General features: G+C 51.0%; 1 protein-coding gene across 1 annotated transcript in view; it reads left to right on the top strand.

The window, feature by feature from the left end:
* The window catches only part of ITGA9 (integrin subunit alpha 9), a 288355-nt gene that overhangs the window by 47428 nt on the left and 221882 nt on the right, over positions 1-19045 (top strand). The window contains exons 6-12 of the mRNA XM_036267254.1: positions 2009-2138; positions 4483-4568; positions 7036-7104; positions 10243-10380; positions 13150-13255; positions 14526-14620; positions 18954-19044. Coding sequence (XP_036123147.1) covers positions 2009-2138; positions 4483-4568; positions 7036-7104; positions 10243-10380; positions 13150-13255; positions 14526-14620; positions 18954-19044 — 715 coding nt within the window. The remainder of the gene's footprint in view (positions 1-2008; positions 2139-4482; positions 4569-7035; positions 7105-10242; positions 10381-13149; positions 13256-14525; positions 14621-18953; position 19045) is intronic.

Here is a 19045-nt window from a genome sequence, read left to right on the forward strand (position 1 = left end):
GACCGCAGGACCTGTGGCGGTCACGGCATTACCTGGTGCTACCATGCTCGCCCGCCCGCATGCAACTCTGTCCTTGCCCTCTGACTTTCTCCTTAGACGTGTCTGGCTTTTTCAGTCATTTGCTCCCTGGGAATTCAGGGTGGCTTCATGAATTGTCACCCGAAACTCAGAATGTTTGTCGTAGGATCTGGCCTCCAGGGACTTGTTGGAAACCAGCAGCTTCTGGCAGAGGTGAGAAGCCAGCTCTGCAGGAAAGGGACAGCCTGGAAGGATCGGGTCCCAGGGGGACAGTGAGAAGCATAGTGGCTTCATTTCCGCGAGCCCGGGTGGCCTGCACCTTTGGGCTTTTGTACAGCTGAGGGGTTTCCTCTTAAAATGGTCTTTATTCTAACCCTTTTGGATAGAATTTTTCCAGAATATTTTGAACATTTCTATGTTGGCTTACCTTGGGAGTGTCATACAAAGAGACTTTGTTGTCTCTGTATCTAGTACAAGGTTTCATATATAACAGTAGGTGCTTAATATTGTTGAGTGAAAAAAATGAACAATTTTTCTTTTACAAAAATAATTTTTATCATTTCTTATTGCAGTGTAGATACTTCAGAAAATACAGACAATTTAAAAGGAAGGATTCCCTGTTGAGAAGGAAGGAACCAAAGGCTCCGCCGGGGCACCAGTGGATGCCTGCCCCCCCCCCCCCCAGCCTGGCACAGCCCCTCAGAGCTGCACCCCTTCCAGTGCCTGTGCGGTGTCCTCCCAGGAGTGCATTTTGCACTTCTGAGATGACCTCATTGTCAGTGTTTAATCGTTGTTCTAGAAACTTGAGAAAACACAGAGAAAATAAACTTCAGGGATAAAAGAGAGTAAGAAAAAAGGATTCCTGAAATCCTGTCACTTAGTGGCAAAACCACACATGTTTCGGGGCTTATCCTTAGAGTCTTTCTTCATACACGTTTTTCTTTCACCAAACCTGAACATGGCATGGGTGTTGTGTGGTGCACCCTTTTAACTCGGAGCACCCCGTGACCCTCGGTGCCATTAGATTGTCCACAGCATTCTGTTGGATGGAGGTGCCAAGGCTTAGAATCCCGGTTATGGGGCCTTTCCAGCTTCTGTTAGCGCGGCTGTGCATCTGGTGTAAGGCCGGGCAGGTATCTGTGCTGCTCTCCTTCGGTAGCTGAGTCACTTCTGAGCACGAGGATTCCCATCAGCGCTGGTCCTTGGATGGTTTTGTAGACAGACGTGCTCTCAGGCTTGTCGGGGATGCGGCCGGTTTGCCCCTAATCGATATGCTGGAGACGGCTGCGTCTTTGTGTTCGGGGTCTGTTTTCAAGAGCAGTGCTGTCTCTTGCTGTCTGTGGTCTCTTCTCTTTCCAGGCTCCGTCCTCCCTCAGGGGGCCTCTCTGTTCTCTCGCAGTTGTCCTTCTGGGCATGCAGTGGGCCCAGTGGTCAGGACACCCAGCTTCAGGCTGTTCCCGAGACGACAGTCCTGAGGACAGGCGGGGGATTTCCCGGAGCGTTAGCACCTGTTTTGTGCAAAGCTGATGTTGGTCCCTGTCTTTCTCTCACTCTGTGGGGGCAGCGGGGGTTGCTGGATGGTGGGCTGGAGGCCAGGTCGGATAAGGAGGTGGTGTGTCTCTTCATGAGCATTGTTTGCTGGAGATTTAGGACAAAGTCAGGTCTTTGCCGTTTTCTTGTCTGACCCTGATGGGAAAGTGAGGACATATGTGAAGCCTCGTTGTGGATGGGACAGGGCCCTGGTAGGTTACTCGTCTTGTCAACTCGCTCAGTTGTCTTGCTCTTTATTCCTGACAACCCCATCTGTGTGATAGACTCCATAATGCCAGGGAATCTGGTGGAATCGTTTCTGTATTGTTCAGCTGAAGAGGCTCCTTGGTGAGTTACCTGTAATTTACTTAAATCCCTCGTTGGTATTGTGGTTCTCATCTCGCTGGCTACTTCCCTCTTCAGCTTCTTTCCCGATTAACTGTGGGTCTCTCCTCGGTAGGAGCTGGTGGTGATGGGCGCCCCAGGGTCATTTTACTGGGCTGGGACAGTCAAAGTGCTGAACCTTACGGACAACACCTACTTCAAGCTGAACGATGAAGCAATCATGAACAGGAGGTACACTTACCTGGGTGAGTAGCTCGGGGAGGTGACAGGTGAGAAGGGAAATGTGAGGATTGCCACGAAGTTCACGGATTATCACCTCACTGGTGGGAAAAAAGAACTTGTTGGCTTTTACGTCCACTCTCAGTAGTTACAGTTTTAGCCCGTATACCTTAATGTCGAGCCCCGCACACAGAGGAGAACAAAGCAGGAGACGGAATTAGAATGGTGATTTAATTAGAAAGCTGACAGCTGACCCTCCAGGGAAGCAGTTACTCAAGTTCAAATGACCGGGTCCCAGACGAATGGGACAGGACCCTGGTTTTCCACGGTGTTCCTTTGGGCGAGGTCTGCTTCCTGCTCGCAAAAGTGGTTACAAATAGAAATGATGAGAACGAGAAATTACCACGGTGGATGGCAGCCCAGTGCTGGAGTTTAATTAAAGGCTTGGAAAAATTTCTCCCATTTTCTCAACCCTTTTAATCTTCTAGAAAGAAGATGGACACAGTTTGAGTGAGCAGCCACTGGGCAAGAAAGATGCTGGGGCAAGACCATGCCTATTTAAGAACAGGGACAGCCCTGGCCAGTTTGGCTCAGCGGTTAGAGTGTTGGCCCACTGACCAATGAGTTGTGGGTTCAATTCTGGTCAAGGGCATGCATCTCAGTTGCAGTTCGTCCCCGGCTCTGGTTGATGTTGTACTGGAGGCAACCAGTCGATGTGTCCCTCTCACATCGATGTTTCTCTCTTTCTCCCTCCCTCCCATTCCATCTGAAGATAGATTCTTTGCCCACTCATCCATCCATTTATCTATTTATCTGCCCATCTGCCCACCCATCCACTCACCCATCCTTCCATCCACCCGCCCATCCATCCATCTGCTCATTCACCCATCCGCCCACCCATCCTTCCATCCATCTGCCCATCTGCCCATCCATCCATCCGCCCATCCATGTGCCCATTTATCCATCCATCCATCCATCCATCCATCCATCCATCCATCCATCTGCCCATCTGCCCATCCATTCATCCGCCCATCCATGTGCCCATTTATCCATCCATCCATCCATCCATCCATCCATCCATCCATCCATCCATCCCTGTTAGCTCTTTCTGCCTTCTCTTAGGAGGGAGTGTTGCATAATGGTTAATAGCAGGGGCTTGGGAGGCACACACAGAATTTGCTTTGTGACCTTGGGAATGTTGCTTAATCACATTTTGTCCCAATTTCTATATCTCTAAAATGAAAGAAATAATCTCTCTTCCTCCTAGAGTTGTGAGATTAAAAGAGATGATGATACCCTGGCTGGTTTGGCTCAGCAGTTAGAGCGTCGGTCCCTCTCACATCAGTGTTTTTCTCTCTCTCTCTTTCTCCCTCCCACTCTATCTGAACAAAAATGGAAAAATATCCTTGCGTGAGGTTTAAAAAAAAAAAAAGAGATGATGACATCCAAAGATACATACTAGGTGTTCATTATAGCCCCAAGCTGGAAACAACTCATATGCCTAGCAATAGGAGAAAAAAAAAGATACTATGATGTATTCATGCAATGGCACATTAATCAACAATAAAAATAAACTACACTCAATGTAGGTGGATGTCATAGTTATGTTGATTGAGTGAAAGTCTGGGCAAACACAATATATAGTGATAGAAATCTTAATAGTGGCCACCTGTGAGGGGGTATTGACTGGAAAAGGGCATGAGGGATCCTACTGGGTATGGTTCTGTGGTGAATATGGCTCTATATATGGTTATGTACATGTGAACACATTCATTAAGTTCTACACTTCAGATGTGTGTACTGTATGAAAAATCAAAATGTATCAGAAAGAAGAACCAGACATGGAGTATTTAGCCCAGTACCTGTTCCAAAAAAGGCATTCAGAGACCACTCTTTCTTTCGTTTTTTTTTTTTTATCCTCACCCAAGCACATTTTTCCTTTTTTTTTTTTTTTGTTCAGATAGAATGGGGAGGGAGAGAGAGAGAGAGAAACATCGACGTGAAAGGGACACATCGAGTGGTTGCCACCCACACGACCCAACCAGGGCCGGGGACAAACCGCAACCGAGGTACATGCCCTTAGCGGGAACCGAACCCGGGTCTCTCTGGACTGCAGGTCGACGCTCTCACCACTGAGCAACCGGCCAGGGCAAGACCACTCTTTCTTGCACCAATGTCCTTGTGAACATGTCTTCGTGTGAGATGAGTTATTCCAGTGTGAGCAGACTGACAGCGGCCGTTTGGTCTGAGACCAGCTGGATACTAATTTCTAGATAAGAGATACGTGAGGAACTTTTTCCTCTGATAGACCTTTTCCTTCCCTGTCATTCTTTCTCAACCCTGGCCTTGGTGTCCGCCCATTCTTTGCAGGCTATGCGGTTACCGCCGGCCACTTCTCCCATCCGTCCACCACCGATGTGGTAGGAGGCGCCCCCCAGGATGAAGGCATTGGAAAGGTGAGGAGAAGAGTTCATGGACTAGCATGGGGTGAGACAGAAGCGGGGAGCATGCTGCTACTGTTACAGGGGTTTGTCAACTCACTTTGATCTGAACATTCTGTTGGGTGGCTGGCAGGTAAGTGATAAAGTATTGAGGGACCGCTACTGTCTCCTTCCAACCGCTTTTGAGAGTTGACCTCGAAGCTGAAGCAGAATGTGGCTAGTACTGCCAGACCCCTCCATTCCCTGCACATCGGCATCTGAGAGTTTTTCCCAGCTGAGTCGGTGTGTGTGCACATGAGATTATGAAGTCTGACCTTGCATCATGGCATCCTGCTCTGAGGGAATGGTGTCCAGCACTAGCTTCAAATCCTCCCCTCTCCCAAACCCTTTCCGAGCTTGACTTTGACCTAATGGAGCCAGGTCTAATTCCAGATGTCTTTGGGGATTTATATATTTATCTTTGGACCTAGATTCTTGTATTTGTTTCCCCAGTGTTTTAGAACCAAGACTGGTTCAGCGCAAAGGCTGGACTGGAAATATGTGGGTCACTTTCCCTAAAGCATCCGCTGAGAGTATAGAAAAGACCTCGTGGACCTAGAGCTGTCTGAGTCCCTTTGAGAACCATGGCCTCTCTGGCGCCTTACAAATGGAGAACGATGCTTGTTGGTTCTTTGGCTGCAGGGCACAAGAAATCCAGATTGAGTAGGTTGGGTAGGTCCAGATGAGTGAGGAATCTGAAGTTTTAATAAACTCTTTAGGTTCTCTGGTAGGAAAGACTGAACAGAGGCATGATCTTTGGATCTGAGTCCATGGGGTGGACCTAGGGTAGCCTAACCATATCTCTGGGGGTCCAGAGACATGGGGTCTGGATTCTGGAGAGGCCAGGATGGGCGAAGGTCACTGTTAATTGGAGCCTTCCGCCAGGGTGTCAGTTATACCAGCTGCCTAGGCTTGACTGTGACTTGTCTATGTGGGTCATTCCCCTGGATCCTCCTGGGCAGGAATTAGGAGCCACTGCTCACGTTTCTAGAGCATGTGCCTCCCTCCCCCCAACACTGATGCTATGGAGAAAGGTTCTTTGAAAGTGAAACCAGAGAAAAAACCCAGGGCACTGAGCAGGGTGAGGCATGCAGAGGAACTCTGGTGACTTCGAGAAAGATAAGGGTCTTTCCGAGTCACGCAGATCCCGCGCCATGGTGGAGGGAAGAACCGCCAAGAGCCGTCCCCACACTGATACTGTCTTCCGGGGAGGAGCTGCGGAGCCCAGGCACCTCTGCGGCATTGACAGCAACGCGTACCTCCCAGTTCACAGCGACTCCGGTGACTCATGGCTGGATCACATGAGAGGCACTGGGGAAGCTGGTCACAGTTGATAAAATTGATGACTGTTCCACATTCCCAGGGGTGGGGGCCGGGTACAGACCTGATTCCCAAGGACCCCAGAATGGACCTCTGGCCTTCAGGATTTGGGTGGTTACTCATTTCTGTTACCTGGGCATGCCGGCATTCACACTAAGATGGGTTACCCCGTGGGGGGGCGTCTCCTTCCCTGGTTCTCGTGGGACGTTCTCTTCCCATAAGATGTAACTTGAAAAAGGACTGCCATAGTCATGTCATTTAGGAGGTTCTACATCAGTTATCTTCTTGGTGGTGGAGATTTATGGTATAAACACATACTAAAGGCTCTGAGAAGTCCCGCAGTAAAGGAATGTATTCAATGTTTAACTCTGGCGTTTGCCAACTAAACTCCCATTTATGCAGACAGGTCTCATGGCTCTAAGGTTCTGTGGTGTCACTTTGGGAAACTGCTGTGTCTGAAATACCTCCCTCCCTCCGTCTTATCTTGACGTACCTGCTCAGGCACTCACTAATAGGAACGAAGGAGATATTTCAAGGAAGAAACCATCTTTTCTATTTTATTTTATTTATTTTTATCCTCACCCGAGGACATTTTTGCATTTTTTGTTCAGACAGAGCGGGAGGGAGAGAGAGGAAGAGAGAGAGAGAGAAACATCGATGTGAAGGGACACATCGAGTGGCTGCCACCCGCACAACCAACCAGGGCCGGGGACAAACCACAACCGAGGTACGCGTCCTTAGCGGGAACCGAACCCGGGTCTCTCTGTACCGCAGGCCGACGCTCTAACCGCTGAGCCAAACCGGCCAGGGCGAAACCATCTTTCCTAAGTGTTGAATTGCTTACTAGGGATTTGGAAGCTCCTCGGGTCTTACTGTGCGAGGCTGCCATCCGTGACGTGACTCGGGAGCAGGGCAGTTTCTGCCTCAGGGTCGAAGGACACTTTCTTTGCAGAGTTGGGAACATGAGAGCCAGGTGACGGCATTATTATCACCCAGCACAGGCACCCCTGTCCTGTGCCTGGTCAGGCGTTTAAATAGGACTCGCAGGAGGATGCTGATAAACATCTCTGGTCATTGCTTCCATCTTAACTAGACTTTTTTTTTTTTTTTTTTCATTCCATAGGTTTACATTTTTAGAGCTGACCGAAGATCAGGCACCTTAATTAAGATTTTTCAGGCATCAGGTAAAAAGGTGAGATTCTTGGTATAAGTGTCTTTTTGTTGTTTGAGAGATGTCATCCTGTGGGAATCAGATGTTACTTGTTGGAAAATTGATTTAAGGGCTCTCTGTGCCCTGAGTTTATCTGGCAGGTCTGCTGCCTAGTGGTGCCTTTACCTTCTCGGCATTGACTGACCTGCAGGTTCATGGGGTTCACGCTTGTTGTTGGAGACGTGGAGCAAGATGAGCTTGTGCATGGCCAAGTTCAGCACGGAGTTTCGTTTTTCAGCTTCACCTGAGGATATGTTTTTACTAATTTGAGAGAGAGAGGAAGGCAGGGAGGGAGGGAGGTTGGTTGGTTGCGGTTTCAATACCTAGTCAGGGCACATACAAGAATCAACCAACGAATGCATAAATAAGTGGAACAGAAAATCTCCCTCTCTTTTTCTTTCTCCCCTCCCTCCCTCCCTCCCTCCCTCCCTCCCTCCCTCCCTCCCTCCCTCCCTCCCTCCCTCTTCCTTCCTTCCTTCCTTCCTTCCTTCCTTCCTTCCTTCCTTCCTTCCTTCCTTCCTTCCTTCCTTCCTTCCTTCCTTCCTTCCCTCCTTCCCTCCTTCCCTCCTTCCCTCCTTCCCTTCTCCCTTCTCCCTTCCTTTTTCTCTCTAAATCAGTCGATCAATAAAGTGATTGGTGGAGCTTAAACCACATCGCTCTATTTTCAGAATAGTTTCATGTTTAATGGTAATTGTGCCTCCCACCTGCTTCCTCCACCCCCACCCCTTTGCTGCCTATGCTGAGGACAGACTCAATAATGCCTGTCGTCCTGGTGTAATGGCCAATGTATACTTGTGACCTCTCCTTTTCAAAAACCTCCTGGTTTGGGTGATAACATACATGGCCACCCATCTGTGACTGGGTCGTGGTCAGGTTTGGGGGAGCTGATCTGAGAGTGGGTGAAGTGAGAGGTAAACATTGGAGGACCCCCTTGTCCAGACTTCCTGTGGACTTGAGGACACTGAGTTCCAGGAGACCAGCTGGCGTGGGGTGTGTGGGCTCCACCTCCCAGCCCCGAGCCGTGCTGCCTGCCACTCCCTGGGCGCTTCCTGCCCTCACCCGCACCATTCCAGAGGCTCTCCTCTGCCTCTCTCTCCCGCCCTCCCGTTGCTCCCTCTTCTAGCTTCACCCCCACTGCCATCTTCCTGATTTCGAAATAGACCATTATTCTCTTTATGCATCTTATTCTGCTTTTTGCCAGAAGAAGTGATACATCCTTGTCTCTCTGACTTCTCCATTCTTTCATAGGTAAGGGACATGACCCCAGGCTCTCAAAGGATGCCTTTAGCTGGACCCCTGTGTCTGGCCTCGCACCCACACAGGAGGATTCTGACTCAGTAAACCACCGGTCCACTTCTGCTTTCCTGACTCTATCTGAATTTGGTCAGCTAGTCCTGTCTCGTGGCTTCACCACGAGGAAAAGGCAAAACACCCAAGTTCTGGTCTTCATTGGTTGACATCTTTCACATATAGAACACACAAGAAATCACCAGTACGTGTGCAGCTCAGAGGTTAATACAAACACATGTCCCTGAGTTTCCAGGCTGACGGGCGATCTGTGATCAAGGACCGCTCACCCCATTGCCATAGTAAAGTCTCACGGAAGTAACTGAGCACATGATGCATTAGAATGTCAAAATGTAGATAGGAAACTTCACGTCCAGGGAGTTCTGCTTTAACACCCATGCAGATGCCAAGTTAAATAGCCCATTAGAGTGAAACAAATAGTTCCCTGGGGCTCCGACAGCCACTTTGGGGCCTTGCCTGGCTCTTTGTCTTTTTGCTAAAGTCCAGATAGGGAGTTTGGCCAGGCCAGCGAGTTGGCGACTGGCAGCTAGTTTCTGTGCCCCCTGCTTCCTGTGACTCTGCACCCTCCGTGCCCTCCTCTCCTGGGAATGGGCATTGGGAGGGTGTGTGGGTTGAGTGCAGGCGGCCTTGGCATGTGACTGGGAAAGGACTTCAGGGCCCTCTTATCCCAGGTTCCTGCAAGAAGTGGTCCGGAGGACGCTCCACCTGTGCCATCCTCCCCGGGGTCAGCTGCCAACCAGCTCCAACGGTGCAAGAAAATGCTGCTTCATGTCAATGAAACGAGAGCCCTTTTATTTTGCAAACATTTATTTTCAAAGGCTAGCTTTTTCCAAATGAAAGTCAGAGGCTGCACACTGGCAGCCTTTGGAAGGGATACAGCCTACAAACGTGTGTATTTGTCCTGTGCAGAATTAGTTGCTATCATTTAAAAAACCACACAAAAAAACTGGCCCTTCACATAAAATTTTTTATTTTTGGCTTCTCTTGAAAAATGGGAAGGTTGGCCTTCCCTCGGTCAGCCTTCCTCATGGCTGCAGTTGACCGTGCCTAGGTCTGTGACGCCAGTTTGCCGCAGTCTCCACCACTCCCTTTTGTGTCTCAGACACCGAAGCCAGGCGTCACTTGCCACCTGTGAGCATACTTGTACTGTTATTTGTTTTTCAGCTGTTATATCACCTGCCTGGATCCCATTCTCATTTGTGTTTAGAGCCCTGATTTAAAGTGATAGGTTCTGAATTAGGCTGTGGGTAAATGAGTCAGGATAACCTGGCTGTGTACCCTAACCCTCAAATAGTCTGTGAGTTCTCCCTTTTCTGTCACTTCAGCTCACGTGCTCCTAACCCAGCGGTAGCTGTGCACAGGCCTGGGAGGGGGTAACCCGTCTCCCACGGCACATGTTTCATGCCGGCCTGGTGCTGTGACATTTTCTGTCCCTCTTTGCTTGGCCTTGTGCTATGTCTGAATTACGAGGTACTTTTTTATGGTCATGACCTATATCTGCAGCCTCAGTTTGCATTTTGCGAAACAGTGCTGTTCTCCTGGGACCGGTCCATTTGTTGTGCCCTTGGCAGGGCTCCAGGACGAGACTCTGAGCCACTTGGCTCTGGTCTCCTGTCGACGGGGGGCTCTGCAGGAAGGCGCAGAGCAGTCGGGGATTTGCCCGTTTGCCTCGGCATTCTGGCTCGCGGGGCAGCCAGTCGCGGCCCGTGAGGGCCCGGGGCGCGTGTCTGTGAAGCCAGTGGGCTGGGAGAGCCAGGGCCTCCTGTCCAGGGCACACACTGAACGCTTTGTTGCAACTCGACTTGGTTGCAGATGGGCTCTTACTTCGGCTCCTCCTTATGCGCAGTTGACCTGAACGCCGACGGCCTCTCCGACCTGCTGGTGGGGGCCCCCATGTTTTCTGAGGTCAGGGACGAGGGGCAGGTCACCGTCTACATCAACAGAGGAAACGTGAGTAGGGTGCTGGATACATGTGGACAGGGTGGTGGGGAGGGACGTTTGTCCCGGGGCAGCAACTGAGCACCGGGAGAGGTCAGCCCGTTCCCCGAGGAGGGAGAGGCCCGCCCCCACCTTCAGGACTCTCGGCTCCATGAACGGAAAGTTACAGGTGGTGGCACAGCTGCCCCACACAGGGGCGAAGAAGAATCTCATGGCTGTGGTTCGAGTGCTTACCATGTACCAGGAACTGTCCCTCCTGCTTTCTGAGAGTGATTTCAGTGGCATGTGCCCATGGCATCATCGGTCCCCATTTTTCAGGGGTAAAAACAGAGGCCAGAGAGGTCAAGTAACCGGCTCCAAATCACGCAGCTAAGAAGTGGTGGGGCTGGGATTTGAACCCAGGCGAGCTGGTTTCAGAGCTTCATCTCTATCTGCCCAGGGAAGCAGAGAAGCCTTCTCAGGACGCAGGGCCAGAAGGAGTCTTGAAGAAGGAGTAGGAGTTAGGCAGACGGGCAGGAGGGGCTGGGAGCCGGACAGCTGGGTGGGGGTGCGATGCAGCATAGGGGGGCTGGGTGGACCCAGTATAGGGCCACGGGCCATAACCATGATGTCCTTATTCTGCAGAATCACGAAAGGATTCTGCAGAATCCCCCCTCAGCCGAAGGCAGGGTGGGAGGGGCAGGGACCGAGGAGATGGCAGACCAGGGGAAAAAAGGGAATCTTTTCAGAATTTGGAAGTAAGAGTGTTCAGCCAGAAGGAAATGGTTAAATGAATAACTTTTGGTACCAGCAGCCTTTGCACTAACAGGAGACCATGATTATGAGATAATAAGTGAAAAGCAGGATTAAAAACTGCGTATACAAACCACCTTTAAAAATACACCAAATGCAGAGAGAATGATAGTAACAGATCTCTCTGGGTGGTGGTCTTGGGTAGATTTTTAGTTTTTTCTTTATCCAAATAGCAGAAATAGAATGCTTTCATTAAAGAAAAAATCAGTGAAAGTGACTTTGAAGCAGTGACCAAGGTGCCAATTTCCCAGTTGGGAAGGGGCGGTGGTGGTTCACGGTGCCCAGGTGGGCAGGTGCCAGGAAGGAAGGGTGTCCATTGAAAGAGGAGCCAGGGCACGTGAGAGCCTTGGGCTTTCTTGGTTGTTTGCAAACTCCTTTTGCAAGATGGAGCTAAACCTGGGAAGGAAGATGCTTCCTAGTACCTATTGCAGCAACTCCGGTCACTTGCATCCTCACTGACATACAGGAAGGGGGACAGGGAGGGCGTGGGGGGAATGAGGTGATCATTGTGGAGACGAGAACAGCATCCATTCATTCATTCAGCGGCTGCCAGCCACTCTGCAGGTGACTGAAGCATTTGTGTGGATATTAACTTGTCTGAGGCTATCAGGCGACCCAGGCCAACAGCCCCACGATGTGTCTAAGTCAGGGTGTGGTCACTGGAGCAGGGTGATTCCCCAGATCTTCTCTGGGAACATTTCACCCACACATCCCCCCCCCCCCCCCACACAGCCAAGGTTTCTTAACGCCACATGCTTACCCTAAGTACCAAGGTATTCTGATTTCTGTTGAGCCTCTTCCTACTTGATTAATGGTTCCAACGCAGAGTGGAGGAGTGGGGAAAAGGATGACGAGGGCGCCATCTAGATGGACCAGCATTTGCAACTTGGCTTTGCCACTTACCAGCCTGTGTGATGTGGACACAAGGACTAGAATGGATGGCTCAGTCTGTTCATCTGTAAAGCGAGAGAGTCATAAGGTCTTTACAGAGTCACTGCGTGATTGAAGCGAGGAGATGGGCAGACAGAGCCTGGGTGTCCAGGGAATCAGCTCCTGGCTCTTCCTTGTCCTCCCTGCTGAACTCGTAGGAAGACGTCAACACGTATCTGTGTCCTGGGCTGGGGGTTTCACTGACTTAAGAAATCATCATATCTTTTTTGTTTCCAAGTTGTTTGTGTCTATAGTGAAAAAGAAGATGTGGTGGTGACAAAAGCTGGGCACCCCCTGCGATGCTGTGGGTGTAGGGAGGGCCCAGCGTCTAAACTTACGGAGTGCTGGTTCGGACACGCTGATGCCCCCAGACGCCAGATGGCATTTGGCACTCTGAAATCCACATGCCAGTGACTTGGGGGGTAGAGCAGGTATCCTCGGATGGCTTTTACCAGTTATCACCATTGACCTCCTCCCTCCCTTGGTTGGTGTTTGCTCAGGAAATCTGAACCAGGCGAGATCATGGGCACAGTTGTGTGTGCCCCACCCCCACCCAGCCAAGAACTGCAAGGGGTGGGGTGTTCTGAGCTGTGACCCCCTCTGTCAAGATTACTAATGCACGCACCTCGCAAAGCACCTTTACAAACTTGTACCGAAAAGCAGGAGAGAAAAACAGAAACTGTATTTCTGTTTAACACAACTCTGGGGCAGACACGTTATGCTCTAAAGAAAGCTGAGAGGCACTGCGGGGACAGGTAGGTAGGTCACTTAGTTTGTTTCCAGAGCGTTAGCATAAGGAAAAGATTTCGTTACTGGCCGACATGAGATTCTCCTCCCCTCCTGAAGGCATCCGAGGCGTTCGGGGAGCCCCGTGCTGCCCAGGTGGAAGGGACTCCTGTTGCCACCAGGAGGAGGTGGGGTGCCTGTGGTCCTGCCAGGTGTTTCCTGTCAGCGGGGGTGTGCTAGAGAAGCGGCGTTCCCGCTCTGGTGTTTTATTGTGTTTTTGGTTTGTTCTGTTTTTGTTTTGTTTTCCGTTTTCTCCTCCATCCTGTTTCCCAGGGCGCCCTGGAGGAGCAGCTGGCCCTGACCGGGGATGGCGCCTACAACGCACACTTCGGGGAGAGCATCGCCAGCCTGGGCGATCTTGACGATGACGGGTTCCCAGGTGGGTGAGCACGTGCCTGCCTGCCCGCCCCACGGTCCCCGCACGACGCACTCCTGGGCCTACCTGCCCCCGGGGAGAGAGGGCACCTTTAGGGGGACGGTCTCTGTGCAGACATCGGGGCTGAGCTCTGAGCCCACTGGAGTTTTGCTCCCGAGTAGCCCCGTCTAATCAACGCGGTGTGCGTGGCTGTGTGACTGTGGGGCGAGTGACCCTTGGGGCCGGTCCACTGGGGCCTCGTAGGGCAGAGAAGCTCGAATCAGCTTCCTCCTGCCACCGAGGCTGCTTGTGGCCGAGCCTCGGAGGCTGCACGGTGCTCTGGCGTGTGGAGAGTGAGGTGAGTCCGGAGCACTTGCCAGTCTCCCCCTGACAGTGACCGCATGCGGGACTGGCTTTTGGATAAGTTCGTTGTTGGGGTACGGGGTTCCCCAGCATCTAGCTCTGTGTGGACCGCAGTCCCAGTCCCAGTCTTGGCTTCTCTCTCTGGTCTGCGCGGTGCCCCTCTCCTCACTGTAGAGGCAGTGGTCAGGCATCAGGACCTGTGGGGGCCAGGTCCGGGGTGGGGGGGGATGGGATGGGAGCCAGGTCCGGGGTTGGGGGGGATGGGATGGGAGCCAGGTCCGGGGTGGGGGGATGGGCTGGGGCAGCTCTTGCCTCAGGCCAGACTGCTTTGGTGCCCTCACACCACTGGCCAGAGAGGGCTTCATTCAGAGAGCGGGGATCTGCACGGGAGGTCATGTGGGTGCACCCCTCACCCCCGACCTCACTTCTGCACACTTGACTTTTGTTAGGTGCAAAGGGCAGAAAGAAGGAAGATCTGGGCTTTGTTCCAGGAATTGCCAGCTTGGGAGAATGCTGGTGTGTGTGTGTGTGGTGTGTGTGTGTGGAGTGAATGCCGTTTTGAACAATTTCCTTCTCCCGGAACGGAGTTGACTCTCAGTGGTGCAATCACCCTTGTCGGCAGCGTCCCTCTGACAGGCGGAAACGAGGCCAGGAGGTTCCTCTGTGATTCTTTTATTGGATGGCTCAGTGATTTTTGTTTTTTCCTAGAAGAACGAGCTAGGAACTTGTCTGGAACTAAACTCTTCTCACTTTCTGTACTTTTCTTTCTACGTCTTCTTTCTGCTAAGAGATGATGTGACTGATTTGATACTTGACCAACGAACAACCAGGACCTTCCGGGATGGAGGGACTCACATGATGCAGGGGTTAGGGAATCCGCTCTTAGGTGGTTCCACGTGGCTTTTCTAACCACAGCTGTTTCTCCCCTCAGATGTGGCCATCGGCGCACCCAAGGAGGACGACTTCTCGGGGGCGGTCTACATCTACCATGGGGACGCCAGCGGGATAGCCCCCCAGTACTCAATGGTAACTGGTGCGAGAGTGGCATGGTGACTGTTCAGACACTCACTCGCCTTGACTCAGTGCCACACCCTGGGGTGCACAGGAGCGGACACCATTGCTCCGACCTTTAGCCTTGCCACCCTCTAGTGAAAGACACAAACGACTGATACTGCTTATTCAATGTGAAAACATATTTATAGACCCCAGAATTTGCTCACATTCAGGGTTGCATTCTGCCTGCAAAAGATAATATATAAATTCTTATCCAGAGTTACAGCTATTTATGTAAGAAGCAGCTTGCTTTCTTTCTCCTTTGTTACTTCTCTGTCAACCGTCTGCGCTAAGCCAAAGGCATCTATTGTAAAAAAAAAAAAAAAAAAATCTAGAAAGACTGTGGCCCACAGAGGAGGGGCCTGAAAGCCAGCCCAGGGCCCTTGTCACTTTTGGCATTGAAACGAGAAGCTGGTTAAGCTCTGGCCTTGTACCCCAGGCTTGGGAACATGGAAGTGGTGAGTTCAGTTTTTTGTCATATCAGCTTAGCGTTCAAACTTGCTGATGGTGTCAAGCCCAGCCCATGGGAAAAAGGAAGTCATGCTCTCAGCAGAAGCACTGTCAGGATATTTGGGGGTGTCTGTGTGCAGAGTGGCGCAGGCCTGTATCTTTCTTGCAGTGGGTCAGTGACAAAGAGGGACGGAGCGCAAAGGCAGCAAGTTCCCATCAGCAGATATTGATTTCTTGAGCACTGATTATGGGCTTCCTACTTCCTACTCCTGCCGACACTTCTCATCATGAAGTCACTTGCCTCATGTCTTAACGACTGCAAAGGAAACACAGTGTTTAACTGAGTCTTGCTCTTATAAAATGTTCTACGAGTGTTCCGTAGAATGAAGTAGCAGCTGAGTACCAAAACCTGTGCACGTACTGAAGTTTCTGGGTAAGAAAAATTAAGGTTTTTAGAGGCAGTACATACGTGCAGGTTCAGCAAATACATTCATAATTGTTCTTGTTGCTGCAGATGTAAGTTGGCTAATTAAGGGTTGAGGGTCGTTGTCAGTAGGGATCAGGTTTCCTCTGCTGGGGCCTCTGCTCGGTGGGTGACTCCAAGGGGCAGATGCTGAGTGGAGGGTGAGCTTCCTGAATGCCCGCTCTGCCCTCTTCTTACCTTTAATCTTCATCACAGCTCTCTGAGATGGCACCTTTCTTACCCACCTTCTATTTATGAGGTGACTGTGGCCCGGGGAGGTTCTTGAACTTGCCCAAGGTTACCAGCCAACAAGTGGCAATGTGGCTACTGAAACTGCCAGTCTGACTCCAAGACCTTTTATTGGATCCCCCGTCCTCAGCTACACGTTGGAGAAAGGAACCCTTGGGGAAGCTCAGTTGGAAAAGTTAGGAGTATGGAAACTTACTTTGCTGTGAGACATACATACTCCAAGGGCCATCTATCTACACGTCTACTCTTTATTAGACGTGAACAATTAATGGTGGGAATAAACTCTTAGGGGATTCAGCTGATGTGGCAGAAGGAAGGGGTCTTCAGTCACAGTGGGGGTCACATCCCTGTCACAAGGGCTGCTGTAGTCTGAGTCAGGGATGCTGTTCCAGTGCGATAAGCTGATAGTTCTTCCACATTCCTCTTTCTTGAGTTCTCCGTGGAAAGTGTTCATTTAAGATCTGAGGCGTCCTTCTCAATTTGAGAGCCCTCTGGGCATGTCATGGCGGCCCCTGATCTTTCTGCTGACGAGCTGACCATCCTCCAGGGAGCCCCGTCCTCCGGCAGCCACCCGGGGTCACTCTCCACGCATCCTCCTGGAAGCTTGTTCCTGGACCTCGGACCTCGGAAGCTAATCACACAGGGAGGCAACCTGGGAGGGCCCCGCCCCCTTCCTCCCGCAGCCCTCCAGTGTTTTGTTTGGTTGCTGGGTGGAATCCTGCAGGCAACCCAAGTATGAATTTGTGGTCAGCGTGGTGTCTTCAGTAGGAAGCAGGGATCAGCAGCTGGACCCGTCCCGCCTTTGTCAGCAGGCTGGCTCGTTAACTTTGACAAAGAGAAGTAGTTGGGAGCTCTTAAAAAAAAAACAAGAACTGTGATTATACTTTTCCAAGCTGCTAATATGTATGTGATAAGGTCAGTGATTTAAAAGGAAAAAAACAAATCCTTTCATGACAGATTGTTTGGGGCCCAGGTCCGGACAGACCGGGCATTGTGTGGGTGAACTCAGGGAGGAAATCAGAAACCACTCCAGGCAAGGGAATCGCTTTTCTTTGGCCCAGGGTGGTATTATTTCTACTGGATAAGTTGTGAGATCAGGGTAAAGCTCTTCCACATCACTCTTTAACTCATTCCTCCTTCCCCGGTTCACCACGCAATGTGTGGATTTTAGGGTCTTTGTGTGCCCCTCTCTGTTCGAGAGCCCCCGGGCACGTTTGGCGGCCCTGTGATCTTTCTCCTGCCGCGAGGACACTGCCTATAAACCTGGTCAAGCCGAGCTTTCCAAGGCTCCTGGTTTTCATTTAGAGTTATTAGCACCGAGCAGACTTATCTTCCTGGCTTTATGGCATAATGGCCTGCAGATGTCTGTGGGATAACTTAAGCCTGCATTGCCACCCCCAAGTGGACCACCCCTCCACTCTGCCCCCTCGTCCGAGCCCCAGCAGGCCTTGGAAATGCAAACCCCGGGCGAGCTGCCGCTGGCGTCGGCGGACCCCAGAGCCGAGATGGGGTGCTCCGAGACGTGGCTTTTAGGAAATGTGCAAGCACTCGTGCATGTTTGTTTGGACAGAGCCATGTGGGATGTAGGCTCTGCCTGTTAGCAAGAAACAGTTCTCCAGTGTTTCCTGCAGCGTTCTGACTTGTACTTTGACGCGTGCACATTTCCTGTTGGACGGCTTCACCGAAGATGGCAAGTGGAGGATTATTTGTAGTTATTGGCTGCCGGGGGCGGGGAATGTCGCTGGAGCGTCCGTCTGTGGATCTCATGGAAACTCCCCCTCCCCGGCCTCGTGACTTCTCTGGAGCATGACTCAGTGAGGAAAAGAGTAGGGAAGACAGTCCAAAGGGAGCCCCTGGCTATCGGTAAACCCGGTTCCGACGAGGATTTTGCCGCATGGCATAAAAACAGCATTTCTCTTATCTACCATGAGGGTATTGTGAACTGTGTAGACAGAGGGAAGGAGGGACAGGTCAGATCCCAGCAGACAGGACTTCTGTGATTCAGGGAACTTGGGGTGTTCGTGAGGAACAGCCACACTACGTCAATGTATGGTGAAGGCTGCTCGTGAACGGAGTCTGGAACCAACGTGGCCTGTACTAACATACGGTGAGCGGGTTGGATAAGCACAGATGCCAGTGTGCCTCGTGTAGGTAGGGCTGTGAGCTCTGAATGGTGGGTTGAGAGCTGCCCTTTAGGGAGGAGGTGGCTGCAGCTCATTTTGGGGGTTTCCTACGGTGTATGGCGGGTTCGGGATCTTGGACGTCTAGATTTATGACGTAAAACCGTTTCACCCTATCAGCAAGCTCAGAGCCCGTGATCTCCTGGTCGGCTCAATGGAGAGGCGGCTGCCCCATGGCCGTCTGGTCCGTGTAGACATGCCAACCACCTGTCCGCCCAGGGAAAGACTCTGACGTGTGCCTCTTAGGAGAGGAGCATTACACGTCTAGTACACGCTTGGGTGGAGTGGTGTAAGGGAGAGCGTGGTCTTAGGATTTCAGCCAGCTACACCTACGTGAAAACACAGAGCCTCCGTTAGGAATGGGAGCTGAACTTGACCCACTTCACCCTTCATTGGACATGTCACAACAGTAACACTCCGGTCTAGGTAGGTTTTCATCAGCACTGAACGAAGAAAACAATTTAAACTGAGGCATTTGGCAAAGGCAAGTAACAATAAAGGAGTGTGGTCTTCAGCTGCTTGCTAAAGACCCCTGATCCAAGTAGGACCACATTGTTTCTTCCTTCCTTTTCCTTTTCCTTTCCCCCTCCCTTCCTCCCTCCTTTCCTTCCTTCCTTCCTTCCTTCCTTCCTTCCTTCCTTCCTTCCTTCCTTCCTTCCTTCCAACAACAACAACAAAGTCAAGACCAGTGTCTTCCAGAAGCTGGGCCCAAACAGTCCAGGGTCCGGGGTCTTGTTTAGAATAAACATTGCCAGCTAACACTTGTGTTTTGGTTTGTAGTTTACCAAGTATTTTCTAAATCAAATATCTGATTTACTATATTATATTTAATTTTAAATATTTTAAAAGCATGACATTGAACAGGTTTAATACTGTGTTTAATCAATATCGACTCAATATGTTCTGATTTAAGCGACATTCTGTGCTCCTTCCCGGTGACTCACGTCCCTGCGGTCTGTTTCAGAAACTGCGGGGGCGGAAGATAAGCCCCGTGCTGCGGATGTTCGGGCAGTCCATATCGGGAGGCATTGACATGGATGGGAATGGCTACCCTGG

The sequence above is a fragment of the Molossus molossus genome, unplaced genomic scaffold (assembly GCF_014108415.1).
Source record: "Molossus molossus isolate mMolMol1 unplaced genomic scaffold, mMolMol1.p scaffold_m16_p_18, whole genome shotgun sequence".
Taxonomy (NCBI): domain Eukaryota; kingdom Metazoa; phylum Chordata; class Mammalia; order Chiroptera; family Molossidae; genus Molossus; species Molossus molossus.